A 13,848-nucleotide genomic window follows, 5' to 3' on the forward strand; every position below is an offset into this window, starting at 1 on the left:
GGCGTCGCGCGTAATTTTTAAACGAGAAATATTTGTAATAAACCAATGTCACAACAAATACCATTACAATTGTATGCGTTCTTTACGCAACGGTTTGACTCGTTTTAAAATTACAACACGATTGCAGGTCCACACAGCTCTGATCTCGTGTTACATTATAACATTTAAGTAACTCATATACCTTACAAGGTTAAAATAACACTGGGTTTGTCTTACTGAAAATATAGTATGGCGAAATAACAATTCTCTTTTAAATAAATGTGCATTTTGCAATAGAGCATTTCATAAATTAAGACTATAATCGATTAATATGGGGGCTGGGTTGCCCTGGCAACAATAAATTGTTTAATCGACTTTAAGTAGTTAAAAAAATGTCAACTCTAGAGGATTTGCAAAAAATACAGGATTACCAAGAATATACCTATAAGAATCCTGGAAGAGAATCGTTATTAGAGAAGTATAGGATCCCTATACAGAATTTTGACTTTGAATATGTGTCAAGCTCCAAAAATGCTACGGAATTAGAAAAAATGATCAATGTCCTGAAATCAGGACAGGAAGGATATTACCCCGAATTGCTAAGGTATTTAACGGATCATTATTATAGAAAAAAAGTATTTGATGAGCTTTTTTAGAGCCACAGAGGATCGATTAAGATTACTGAAGCCCAACAGTAGGTTTTTAAGGCAGCGCACTTTGGTTTTGAACAAGAAAGACTTGAAAAAAGATGAAGTGGATCAAATCGCGAATGATTTGCAAAAATGGGTGACTGACGTGAGTAGATGCAGCAGAGAATTGGACGAAAGAAAATGTAATAAAGTAAGGTAAGAAAAGGAAAAAATAAAAGAAGCAAATCAAATAGACCGAACAAAAAAAACAAAAAAGTTTGCTTTTAATATATTTTTTAATATTTCCTGTATATTCAGGGTGGTCCGGAAACATATTCTGCTGATAAAAATATGTAAAAAAGTTCGTATAAATGTATGTTCTAAAATGCTTAGTTTCCGAGATACAGGGTGTAGAAGTTTCGGTTTAATTTCGATTTTTTTCAAATAATTTCTGAAGTAACGTCAATATTTGGATAAAAATTGGTGTCTGGGAGTTTTTTGACATGAGAAACTTGATTTTGATGTCAATATGACTCCTACTTGTAGAGGGCGCCACCTACATATTTTTTAACTGGGTTGAATATTAATAACTTTTCGTCCGTACCTGTATTAGACTACCGAGTGAAAAAAATATAAATTTACCAGGTTTTTACGTAAAAAAAGTCTCTTGGTAAAAATCGCTATAAATAATGGTTCTCGAGATATCTGGAATCGTAAATTATCAATACCTGTCATCACTGACATAAATTAAACATGTTGATTAAATATTTATTAAACTGATATCATAAATTTGAAATATTTTTGTGCCAAAAGTTCAACAGAAATTGTTTTATCATAATTTTTTTGAAGAAAAAAAAAAGTTCCCAAATTTAGCATTTCAGTCAAATAACTATCTACTCAAATGTCAAAAATCATGTTTATTTTTTGTCAATAATGACATGTATGGACTACTTCCATTTTAAATATCTAAAAAACGGTTGCTCGTAGCGCTTTTTACCAAGATACCTTTTTTACGTAAAAATCACGGAAATGTATATTTTTGCACTCAGTAGTTTTATACAGGTTCGGACGAAAAGTTATTACTCTTCAAAACAGTTAAAACACATATAAGTGGCGTCCCCTTCAAATAAGAATCATAATTACATCAAAATCAAATTTATCATGTCAAAAAACTCACAGACACCAATTTTCATCCAAATATTGACGTTACTTTACAGAAATTATTCGGAAAAAATCGAAATAAAAATGAAATCTCTACACCCTGTATCTCCAAAACTAATAAGCATTTTAGAACACTAATAATTTATACGAACATTTTTATTTATTTTTATCTGCAGAATATGCTGCTGAAGTTTCCGGAATACATTTCAGACCACCCTGTATTTTTAAAGTGATAATGCTATAATACGAATACGAAGGGGGGTAAGAATTTTGTAGTTTCAACTAAAATACTTCTATTCTAAGCATAGAATAATAATAAATCTTACGATATCTAAATGATTCTAGCTCTGATATCGGAATAAGACGCTTTGAACACGAACCCGAACCTCTGAACCTAGTTAAAAAGAAAAACGATCAAAAAATCTCTTCCACCGACTACACGGCGTGGGATAAGTACGACCCTGATACCGAAATCATGAAAATCGACCTGGAAGAAGAAAAAATCCGTCGCGAAGCAGCCAAAGCCAAAGAAACAGCGGAAAAAATAAAAAAAGACGCTGAAAAATTTATTTACTCCAACACCAACGTGACGCCCGCGCAGGAAAGTTCAAATCACAAGCAGCAACCGTCCAAGAAGTCAGCAAAGTCGGTTTCTTTCAATCAGTACGCGACAGAGGCGGAGGCGCTGTTTATTTCGGAAAGGGAGTTGGAAAAAGGGCGGGAATTTTACAAAAATGGCGACTATGAACTGGCGTTGCAAAGTTTTTCGAGGAGTATTGCTGGAAAGGCGAATGTAACTAATTTGAATAACCGGGCTTTGACGTTTATTAAGTTAAAAAGGTATTCTGATGCGCTGAACGACGCAGAAAGGGTTCTGAGCATCGACAGGAACAATGCGAAGGCGCATCTCAGGAGAGCACAGGCTTTTGAAGGTAGGTGTACAGGGTATTTCTCAATAAGTGTCCGATATTTTATAGGGTTATTTTTCAAGAATTTTTAAGGTAAAAAGTTCTCCGTTATTTTGGACTTATTTGAAAAACGATAAAGAGAAAATATGTTTCTTTTATTGAGATCTACCACCCCTTAAAATTCTTGCACTTAATTCTGGGACACCCTGTATATATACATGTGTTCGAAAATACTTCGTTTAATTTTTTTTCTAAAATGATATGTTCCGGAACCGCTCGAGACATTTTTATGAAATTTCGTACTTTCGTAAGTCTTTTCACCATTAAGGGTTTTTTTTCGATAAAAACTATTTTCTAAAATTTTCACCAGTGGCGTTCGTACGGGGTATCGATTTTAATATTTTTGAAAAAAAATAATATCTACCCTTGATTTTTTTTTGAACAAAATTTATTTTTAGAATATCCATTTATTTTAAAACAAAATTATGTTTCCTGGCTTATTTTTGGTAGACTTTAAAGGAAATGTATTTCAGGTCTGAAAAATTACGAGGAAGCACTAAACAGCGTGGAATTTGTGATTGAAAAAGAACCAAACAATGCAGTGGCACAAGAACTTGCTGACAGGGTACGAAGATATTGTCGCAACGTCTTGAAGAATACCAGAATAAAAATCGTAGAAATAGAATAATTAAATTTGCTGACAAATTAAGAAGTGTAAAAAATTATTTTTGGTACCTACTAAAATATGTAGATATCATTTTTTGTTCATCGAAATGAATTTTATGTGTCAGTAATATATGTAATTAAATACATTTTTTTAGATTATTGTTTTATAGATCCTAGAAATTAATTTTTGAACAAAAATATCATAAAAAATAAAAAAAAACTTTCATTATGATTCAACATAATGATGGGTCATTATGATGAAACATAAACATTATTATTTGAGAAATCTCTTATAAACGTACTTTCTGTCATTTTTTCGAAAGTCGTCTGTCGAAATCTTCCCTGACTCGTTGGACTGACTATATCTTATGTTAGGTAACAAGTCAGATTTTGAGCTCTAAGCTTCATTGAAACTTTGTTTATAAAAACTATCAAGTCTGGTGCGCTGATTGCCCGCACGTGTAAAGTCTGTCTTCTCGTCGAACAGACTTTCCATAAGACAGTGACAGTTATATGTCTGTCATTTTAATCCAGAGGTAAATTTAATTTTCTATCATTTTTGGATGTCGTCTGTATGACTTTGCATCAAAAAACTCAAAAACTGGTGAAGTTGCGTCCTAAAAAGCATATTCTGTGTTACTTTTTATTTGGGCCCCCACCTAAAATAAATTTCTGTATCCGTCCCTGAACGTATAAGAAACGTTAATTTTATAAAAAGCAGTATTTTTGTAATTCTTTTGTATTCTTATGCATAAAAGAAAAAAATATATAGGTATTTGAATTTTTAACGTAAAAATAGGTTATTTATGTTCATTTTAATTTTTAAAGGGACTGTATTTTAAAATTTAGCGTGGTACTATATTTTAAAGGTACCTTCAGGTTCATGAATTTTAAAATTTATCAGTAAATAACAATGTAATAAAATTTGTTTGTCCCATTGAAAAAGGGTCCTTTGTGCCTAGAAAAATGGTTTTAAAACCAAATAATTTCTAACCCAAAAGTCCCAAAATACTACCAATACTATTAACTTTCTTAATAACTTAACCAGTTTTTCTAAAGCCGGTCCCACGCAATGCGGCAAACACCTTTTTATTTACAAAAATCAAAAAATTGTTATACAGGGTTGTTCACAACATACGACACGGAGTATTGTAGCTAAACGATGAGATTTTTACAAATTGTAAATTTTGGGTTCGATGAAGGACTATTAGAGGTACAATTTAAAAATAATTTTACAAGATACAGAGTGTCCCAAAGAAGTAAAAAATATCAAAGTTGTATTTTTCTAAATGGAACACCCTGTATATTATTACATTTTTAGTTTCTACGATTAAAATAAAGGTAAATTTGATTGAGGTTTATTACAGTTAAACCATACCGTTTTCGAAATATTTTCAATTTTGTGAAATTGCAGCAAAAATTTTAAGGCTTCATTTCTCCAAGGGTATCAAAGTTTTTAATACTAAATATTTACTGAAGTTTATTTATTGATCAGTTATTGTGTTGCAATAATAAAAATAATAGTAACTTATACAGAGTGTCTAAAAATTTATTGTAAATAATTATTAGCTTTAAACGGCAATAACTTGTTTGATTTAAACGGAATAACCTGTAAATTTTATGAGAATCAAATGCACAATTTAATTGTCTATCAAATTGTATTATACCATTTTTTACCTATCTCTTTAAGTTTCCGTAGAAAATGCATTTTCTTGTAATTTAGAGCTTATTTATCAATATACCCATGGAATATTGACATTTTAGATTATTCTTAAAGATGTACCAAATTTTTAAAGAGTACAGATACTAATATTCTCGATATAATTCGTTTATTTCATTAAAAAATAAAAAAAAAACTGTTTAAATATTTGTTAAAGAGGACCAATTAATATGATTCCAGTATTCAAACTACATTAACTGACTGTTTGCGTTGATTAATAATAATTGCCCCAAATACTAAAAAACTGAGTTTTGTATGTGTATTAGACAGTGTGGTAAAAAGTAACACCTTAAAAATGATATTTCATTTTTTAATAAGTGCTTATTTATAACAACAGAGACGTTCATTTTGATAACTTATTATTATATTGATTTCTGACTCAAATCCACATTTATTTAGAATAATTTATTAACGAACATAATTAAGTATGTAATTAATTAGTATATGGGCGGAAATAATGGTGCTATATTTAATTAATGGTATACTCTTTTATAAAGATTTAAATAGTTTTCTTTTTGCATACAAATGACTTTGATAGACAATTAAATTGTGCATCTGATTCTCCCAAAATATACAGGGCGTTCCATTTAAATTAAAGAAGTTATTGGCGTTTAAAGCTAGAAATTATTTAAAATAAATTTTTAGACACTCTGTATAAGGTAGTATTATTTTTATTATTGTAACAGAATAACTGCTCAATAAATAAACTTCAGTAAATATTTAGTATTAAAAACTTTGATACCCTTGGAGAAATGAAGTCTTAAAATTTTTACTGCAATTTCACAAAAATGAAAATATTTCAAAACGGTAAGGTTTAAGTATAATAAACCTTAATCAAATTTACCTTTATTTTAATCGTAGAAACTAAAAATGTAATAATATACAGGGTGTTCCATTTAAAAAAACACAACTTTGATATTTTTTACTTATTTGGGACACTCTGTATCTTGTAAAATTATTTTTAAATTGTACCTTTAATAGTCCTTCATCGAACCCAAAACTTACAATTTGTAAAAATCTAATCGTTTAGCTACAATACTCCGTGTCGTATGTGGTGAACAACCCTGTATTAGCCCTATATTATCCATTTTGATTTAAATTCACAAATATAATGCCAGCTTTAAGCCTAAGGTTAAAACAAACATTCACCCCATCGTGTATTAAGCCGGTCCCACACGATGTGGTAAACTTCCAACGTTGGACACAAAAACATTTGCCACATCATGTAGAAGACTTAATTACAATATTGTCTAAAACTGTGCCAAATGTTGGTTACAACACTGGAACCCTTGACGCACCGTGTAGGACCGGCTTAAGACTAAAGCAGTAAACAATAATATATTTTAGAATTTGTTTCCGTAGTTTTATTATATTTAATTATAAGAACCAATCTTCAAGTTTGGCCATGGGTCAATGGACAATAGGCAATAAATTGGGATGGTCAAGAAACTTTATAGACTGTTGTCAATATACTTTAATAGCCCATCATTAATGTTCTTGTATCTATATATAGAGGTGATCCGGGTAGATATTTTTCTTTCGTAAATGGTACAAGAGTGAGTGAAAGACACTGTCTTGAATATTTGTTTATTCTTATATCTGTGGTGGATTTTCATTATCGAGTTTCACACTTCTTATAATAGAACAGGTATGTATTATATCATTTCTTAAGAGTCTATTACGCTGTACTGTTCGGGTCGCTCTCAGGGGTCGGGTAAAAGCGGGTGTGTGGCCGAAGGAAATATACCGGGTGTATAATAATCGTCGAACGGAATATAGGAAATCCCATGTAAATTTTAATGGGCACAATTATTGGCTTCCCTAATTATTTTAGAGAATAATTCTATTTAGGTTTATTGAAGAGCACTAAAACCCACATTCAAAAGAAAAACTTTAGATATTTTTGATTAGTTCGTTTACGAGTTATCCCCGATTTCTTTTTAAATATTTCTCCTTTCTTATGGCCCTGTTTTATGAGCACCAGTCAAGGTAAAAGATAACTGTCAAATGAAGTTGTCATTTCAGAAATTTACGTATTTAGTGCTTTATTATTATTGAAAACTCATTCCTACATCGGAAATCTTAAAGATGTATTTATAAATACAAATTAATATGAATTAAAGTAAAATAAAGTAATCAATTACAAGGTTAATTATAATATTATTACAATATTCAATAACTTATTAATTTAGGTACTATTAAATTGTTAGAACTTTAGGATTTAAGAAGATGTTCAAATATTCATCCATCGACTGCTAGACAATAACCCGGGCGATCATAAAATTTTCTTCTTACATTCGCTAGTTGGTAAATTGAAATTCTATTGCATTCGGCAGAAAGAGCATTTTTTATCCTTGTATATCCTGTTTTTTAAATGGTCCGAGAAAGAAATCATTTTGCGAAATATCAGGAGACCTTGCTGGCCAATTTACTGTATGATTTAGGCCAATAACGTACAATAAACTATTGTCTAAATATTCCCGAACAGCCAGGGTACTAAGTGCCGGGCAGCCATCCATTTGGTACCAAACTTCCTGATTTTCCCTAGCGGCATCATGTAAAGCAGGTAAAATATGATTTTCGAGTAGTTCTAAATAATATTCGGCATTTAAATTTCGCGTAAGAAATAATGGCCCAATAATATTGTGTCCGAATATCCCTGCCCAAACATTTACTTTCTGTGGATATTGCGTCCTTGTTTTGACAAACCTGTGTTGGTTTTCTTTGTTCCAATATCGATAATTTTGAACATTGGGTTCATTATTTAATGTAAACGTGCATTCGTCAGTGAAACATATGTTTTTTTAAAAATTCCCTATCCGTGTTTGCTCTTTCCATCATATCAAAACAAAATGCCTGCCGCCGTATTTCGTCCCCATCTCGTAGCTCTTGGTGCTTTTCATATTTGAAGGAATATTATTTATGTCGTTTCAAAATTCGAAACACTGTATAGTGTGATCTATTCCTATTTCATCCTCAAGTTTCCTTGTGCTGATCTTTCCATCGTTCTCTTCGACGCACAATAAAACTTCCAAGTCGGTATCATTTTTCTTGCATCTTCTCTTTGTTCCTGCCATTTTTCACATCTGCAGTTATTTATTAGGGTACCTTTGGTCTCAAATCTCTGGATATTCCTTGCGATTGTAGATTTTCCAAGTATCGGTCTATTCGGATACAGAGCAGCAAACATGTCCGACACCTTTTGATAACTATTTCCTTGATAATACCAGTTAATCATCAATACTTTTTCTTCGGTAGTGTAATTCATGGCTAATATTTTCGATGTAGGTATGAGTTTTTAATAATAATAATAAACCACTAAATAGATAAATTTCTGAAATGACAACTTCATTTGACAGTTATCTTTTACCTTGACTGGTGCTCATAAGTAAATACAGGGCCATAAGAAGGGAGAAATATTTAAAATGAAATCGGCGATAACTCGTAAACGGGCTAATAAAAAATATTAGTTAATAAAGTTATTCTTTTGAATGTGGGTTTTAGTGCTCTTCACTAAACTTAAATAGAATTATTCTCTAAAATAATTAGGGAAGCCCACTGACGCCATCACAACCAAAACACCCGGTATAGGTACTAATTTTCAAATTAATCCGTATTAAAAACAAAGTAGTACCGGTAGTACGCACTTACTTTGAAATTTACAAAGTTATATAGGCAACTAAAAATACAATATTGAAAACATCGGTACCTTAATATCTTACTGTCGAATTCCGACTCAATTTAAGTATTTAAGCGACATGAATGAAGCGTTACGTGGGTTCACAGTATCCACCATTGTTGATGACCTACTATTGGCAGCGGCAGGACACTGGGTTCCCTTTTTATATTTTTTTCTATTTAATTTATGCCCATTAATGTTAATAATAATTATTTTTTTTTATAGATAAATTAATCATGCGATAAAAATCTTTAAAATATTGATTTTTTTCCAAACGGTTAATTTTAAATACATATTGAGTATTTGATATCAATTCATAAATTTTTAAGTTAAGAAAGTAGAAATATTTAAAAAAAATCGATGATAACTCGTAAACGGGCTAATCAAAAATATCTAAAGGTATTCTTTTGAATGTGGGTTTTAGTGCTCTTCGCTAAACTTAAATAGAATTACTCTCTAAAATAATTAGGGAAGCCCATTGACGCCATTAAAATTTACATGGTATTTCCTATGTCCCGCTCGACGATGCAACACCCGGTATAGGTACTAATTTTCAAATTAATCCGTATTAAAAACAAAGTAGTACCGGTAGTACGCACTTACTTTGAAATTTACAAAGTTATATAGGCAACTAAAAATACAATATTGAAAACATCGGTACCTTAATATCTTACTGTCGAATTCCGACTCAATTTAAGTATTTAAGCGACATGAATGAAGCGTTACGTGGGGGTTCACAGTATCCACCATTGTTGATGACCTACTATTAGCAGCGGCAGGACACTGGGTTCCCTTTTTATATTTTTTTCTATTTAATTTATGCCCATTAATGTTAATAATAATTATTTTTTTTTATAGATAAATTAATCATGCGATAAAAATCTTTAAAATATTGATTTTTTTCCAAACGGTTAATTTTAAATACATATTGAGTATTTGATATCAATTCATAAATTTTTAAGTTAAGAAAGTAGAAATATTTAAAAAAAATCGATGATAACTCGTAAACGGGCTAATCAAAAATATCTAAAGGTATTCTTTTGAATGTGGGTTTTAGTGCTCTTCGCTAAACTTAAATAGAATTACTCTCTAAAATAATTAGGGAAGCCCATTGACGCCATTAAAATTTACATGGTATTTCCTATGTCCCGCTCGACGATGCAACACCCGGTATAGGTACTAATTTTCAAATTAATCCGTATTAAAAACAAAGTAGTACCGGTAGTACGCACTTACTTTGAAATTTACAAAGTTATATAGGCAACTAAAAATACAATATTGAAAACATTGGTACCTTAATATCTTACTGTCGAATTCCGACTCAATTTAAGTATTTAAGCGACATGAATGAAACGTTACGTGGGTTCACAGTATCCACCATTGTTGATGACCTACTAGTGGCAGCGGCAGGACACTGGGTTTCCTTTTTATATTTTTTTCTATTTAATTTATGCCCATTAATGTTAATAATAATTATTTTTTTTATAGATAAATTAATCGCACACACGTGCTTTGATTAAGGCTTGATTAAAATTTGCAGAGCTTCAGCATTTGAAATAAAATAGCGAGCAATTTGTTACAAAACCATATAAATTATATATAACTGTAATCACAAAACTTCAATCTATTTCCGTATTGTAACGGAATTTTAAATTATGTCTTTATTTTCGAAAAAATTTAGTCCAAACATAAGCAATATTTTGTTGATGTTTCATCATCAAAATCTTAAAAATAATCTTATCTTTAATTTCCTTCTTCATTTATATAAAAATACTATTGGGACACCCTGTAAACTGTTCCACCAAACGTTTAATTCTCTCTGATGCTCTATATTTTTCAAGAAGATAGAAAATATCGAATCGTTTCTTCTAGACCGGATCAAACAGAAATTAATCCCCAACATCTGACTGCACCTTCTGGTCCGCAGAACAACAACAGAACCTTGGCTTAAAAAAAATAAAAATGATAACATGAGACATGGTGCATCTGTCCTAGACCTATTTGATGCCGATGCAGCTTTTATCCCATATCGCATCAATATATTAAGGATGGGTATTTTGAATAAGCATCGATACTTAAAAATAACATATCGATGTGAAACGTTTATTAATACATTAGTTAATACTAAATGTTTTTATTTTACTTACTTACAGGGTAGTCTTACGGTCTTAAAGTTTCTAAAAATATTTTGTTCTATATAGAGGCGTTCCAATAAAAGTAATGATGTACGAGGCATGTTTTTTAAGTAAGTACCGTTTTGCGATTCCGCCGCCGCAGCGCTACGGTCGGAGTTCCGCGCATGCGCGCTGGTTACCTACATCTCTTGTCTATGCACAGACGCCAGTACAGTCTGATTCTTCATTGTATACGTTGTTTATTGAGTGTTTAAGATGCCTCCGACAATCGTGAGCCCCGCCGATTGTGAAGTACGGGCTGTCATACGATTTCTTAGTGCTAAAGGCGTAAAACCGATCGATATTCATCGTGAGATCTGTGAAGTTTACGGACAAAACATTATGAGTGATGGAATGGTAAGGAAATGGGTGAGAGCATTTAAAGATGGCCGCACAAATGTGCATGATGAAAAACGGAGTGGGCGTCCTTCGGTCGTTAATGAAGATTTGGTGCAGAAAGTGGACGAAAAGGTGAAAAAAACAGACGCTTTACAATTTCATCATTGTGCGACTACTTTCCTCAATGTTCTCGTAGTGTTTTATATCGCATTGTGACCGAGAACTTGAATTACCGGAAATTGTGTTCACGTTGGGTTCCGGAAATGTTGACGGATTTGCACAAATCCCAACGTTTAGGCAGTGCATTGACTTTCCTTGAGCAGTACCACAATGAAGGTGAAGATTTTTTAGACAAAATTGTTACTGGTGACGAAACATGGGTGGCCTACGTCACACCAGAATCGAAACAACAGTTCATGGAATGGCGACATTCATCATCACCCAAAACAGTGCAGTTTAAGCAAACAATTTCTGCCCGGAAAATCATGTGCACAGTTTTTTGTGACAGAAAAGGAGTATTGCTAGTGGAGTTTCTGCCTCGTAATGAGACAATCAATGCAGCATCTTATTGTGAGACATTGAACAATCTGCGCCGTGCAATCCAAAACAAAAGACGTGGCAAGTTGAGTAAGGGTATTGTTTTGCTGCATGACAATGCCCGTCCACATGTGGCTAATCGGACCAAAGATCTCATCAAATATTTTAAATGGGAAACTCTAGATCATCCTCCATACAGCCCTGATCTGGCGCCCAGTGACTACCATTTATTCCTGCACTTGAAGAAACACCTGGGCGGTCAGCGTCTTCAAGACGATAACGAAGTCAAAACAGTTGTGATACAGTGGTTAACCAGTCAGGCGGCAGAATTTTATGAGGGTATTGAAAAACTGGTGCCACGTTATGACAAGTGCCTCAATATTCACGGAAATTATGTAGAAAAGTAGATTAAGGTACAGGCTTTCATGTAAAAATAAAATTATTGCGATATCTTTGCACGTTTTTTTTTAAATTCCAAAACGGTACTTACTTAAAAAACATGCCTCGTAGAATGTATGTATCACCGCGACCTTACAGTTCTATTGTGTCTTTCTTGAGGAATAACTCATCATATAGTCTCAGGGCCTTGATAAAAGCCAGTATCTGAGACGGATTTACAAAGGTTAATTTTCCATCTCCGAGTTCAGTCGTACCAAAGTTCACGAATGGTTGTCGTTTCGGCGCACTCAGTGATGAGATGTTCTGGTTTTTCACGATTTTCCCCACAGAATCTGCATTCGCCGTTGTTTCTTAGCTTTCCCAGGTTAGCTAGTATTACATATTCGCATAAAGCTGGCAAATACAAATGCGATTATTCGTTATATCGCTAATATCGATAGCCAAGAAAAAAAGATATCGATACATTTTACACATCCCTAATGCAGAGACTTGTTCTTTCTCGAGGGATGCTAGGTCTCATTGGTGGTGGGTGGCAAGCTGCACACTATTGCACAGCCTGTGGATCAAAACAGAATCCGAAACACCTTGCCTAAAAAAACAGGGCTTCTCTACCTGAGGATATTCGATGAACTGCTATACTGCATGTGAGAACTACTGCTTTACTGCTGATAAATGCTATACTGTATGTGAGAAAATATCTTGATTGGAAGTAGTCGATTTATTTTACTTTGAAAATTAAAAAAAAATATATTTTCCTTAAATTTTGAGAAAAAAACTGCATTTTTCTGTGAGTTTCGTTTTCCTAAATTTAATCTATACTTAGTTCATATCTTTGAATAAGAAGACTAAGGAAGGAGCATAATGCTATCCATGTATTCATGCATGGTGGGCGGAAAAAGCACCATAAAAGCACTCTAGGGTGGGGATCCTTGACAGTTCTGTTTGACGATTCATTTGACACATTTGAATTTGATTTGAAATTTTGTGGATTTGTCAGTCTTTACGGGGCTTATTTTATGTTACTTATTATTTATTCTACTACTGATAGTTGTATAAAGGTAGTAAATGTAGATGGAAATTGTGGCAGAACTTAAATTAACAGTGACATTATCGCGATTTATCGAAAAAGATTCTAAAATAGTTGGTTGTGTAGCGTGCGGTAGATCTCGGCAAAAATTGAGTGAAATAATGGAACAACTTTTCGCTAGTAAGTGACTATATAATATACATACGTGTAGTAAACCGATCATTTATGAAATTCACTTAAATTAACTACAGTTCGTCTGCTGGATCTCTGTCTATGAAAGGAATGCGGACAAAAAACATTTAAATAAACAGCAATATATTTTATACGTCGACTTGACGAGTACGTCACCGCAAATCGCCCCACCCACTCATTTTATTGGCTGCTTGCAAATTTGTCGAATTTTTATTGATGGGACGCGTCGTCTAATTTTTTATGAAAAACATCGAGAGAATATCGTTTCCCCTCTCACGGATACCCCGTAGCCACAGAACGGACAGACGTACTGTAAATTATATATTTTTCTTGCATTTTAGCTTTTATTTATTACTTGTCAAAGATTAGATGTCAAAGAATTTAGATACGTTAATTTGACTTACCTGCTTCAGTAGCGTATCGGATGTTTGTGTTAAT

The 13,848-nt window shown here is 32.5% G+C and overlaps 1 protein-coding gene across 1 annotated transcript; it reads left to right on the top strand.

The window, feature by feature from the left end:
* Positions 1-164: 164 nt before the first annotated feature.
* LOC115886447 (sperm-associated antigen 1) lies at positions 165-3,489 on the top strand. The gene is made up of 4 exons (XM_030905603.1): positions 165-583; positions 636-824; positions 2,115-2,701; positions 3,211-3,489. The coding sequence occupies exons 1-4, from the start codon at positions 372-374 to the stop codon at positions 3,363-3,365; spliced, it is 1,143 nt and encodes a 380-aa protein (XP_030761463.1). The 5' UTR covers positions 165-371; the 3' UTR covers positions 3,366-3,489.
* Positions 3,490-13,848: the final 10,359 nt, after the last annotated feature.

Source organism: Sitophilus oryzae, unplaced genomic scaffold (genome assembly GCF_002938485.1).
Source record: "Sitophilus oryzae breed Bouriz unplaced genomic scaffold, Soryzae_2.0 scaffold_488_pilon_pilon, whole genome shotgun sequence".
NCBI classification, from domain to species: domain Eukaryota; kingdom Metazoa; phylum Arthropoda; class Insecta; order Coleoptera; family Curculionidae; genus Sitophilus; species Sitophilus oryzae.

Bases quoted from the DNA above. Each gene is read 5' to 3' on its own strand.
- LOC115886447 (XM_030905603.1), top strand. From the start codon at position 372: ATGTCAACTCTAGAGGATTTGCAAAAAATACAGGATTACCAAGAATAT. The intron at 825-2,114 runs GTAAGAAAAGGA...AAATGATTCTAG, and splicing joins AGAAAATGTAATAAAGTAAG to CTCTGATATCGGAATAAGAC. The intron at 2,702-3,210 runs GTAGGTGTACAG...AATGTATTTCAG, and splicing joins GAGAGCACAGGCTTTTGAAG to GTCTGAAAAATTACGAGGAA.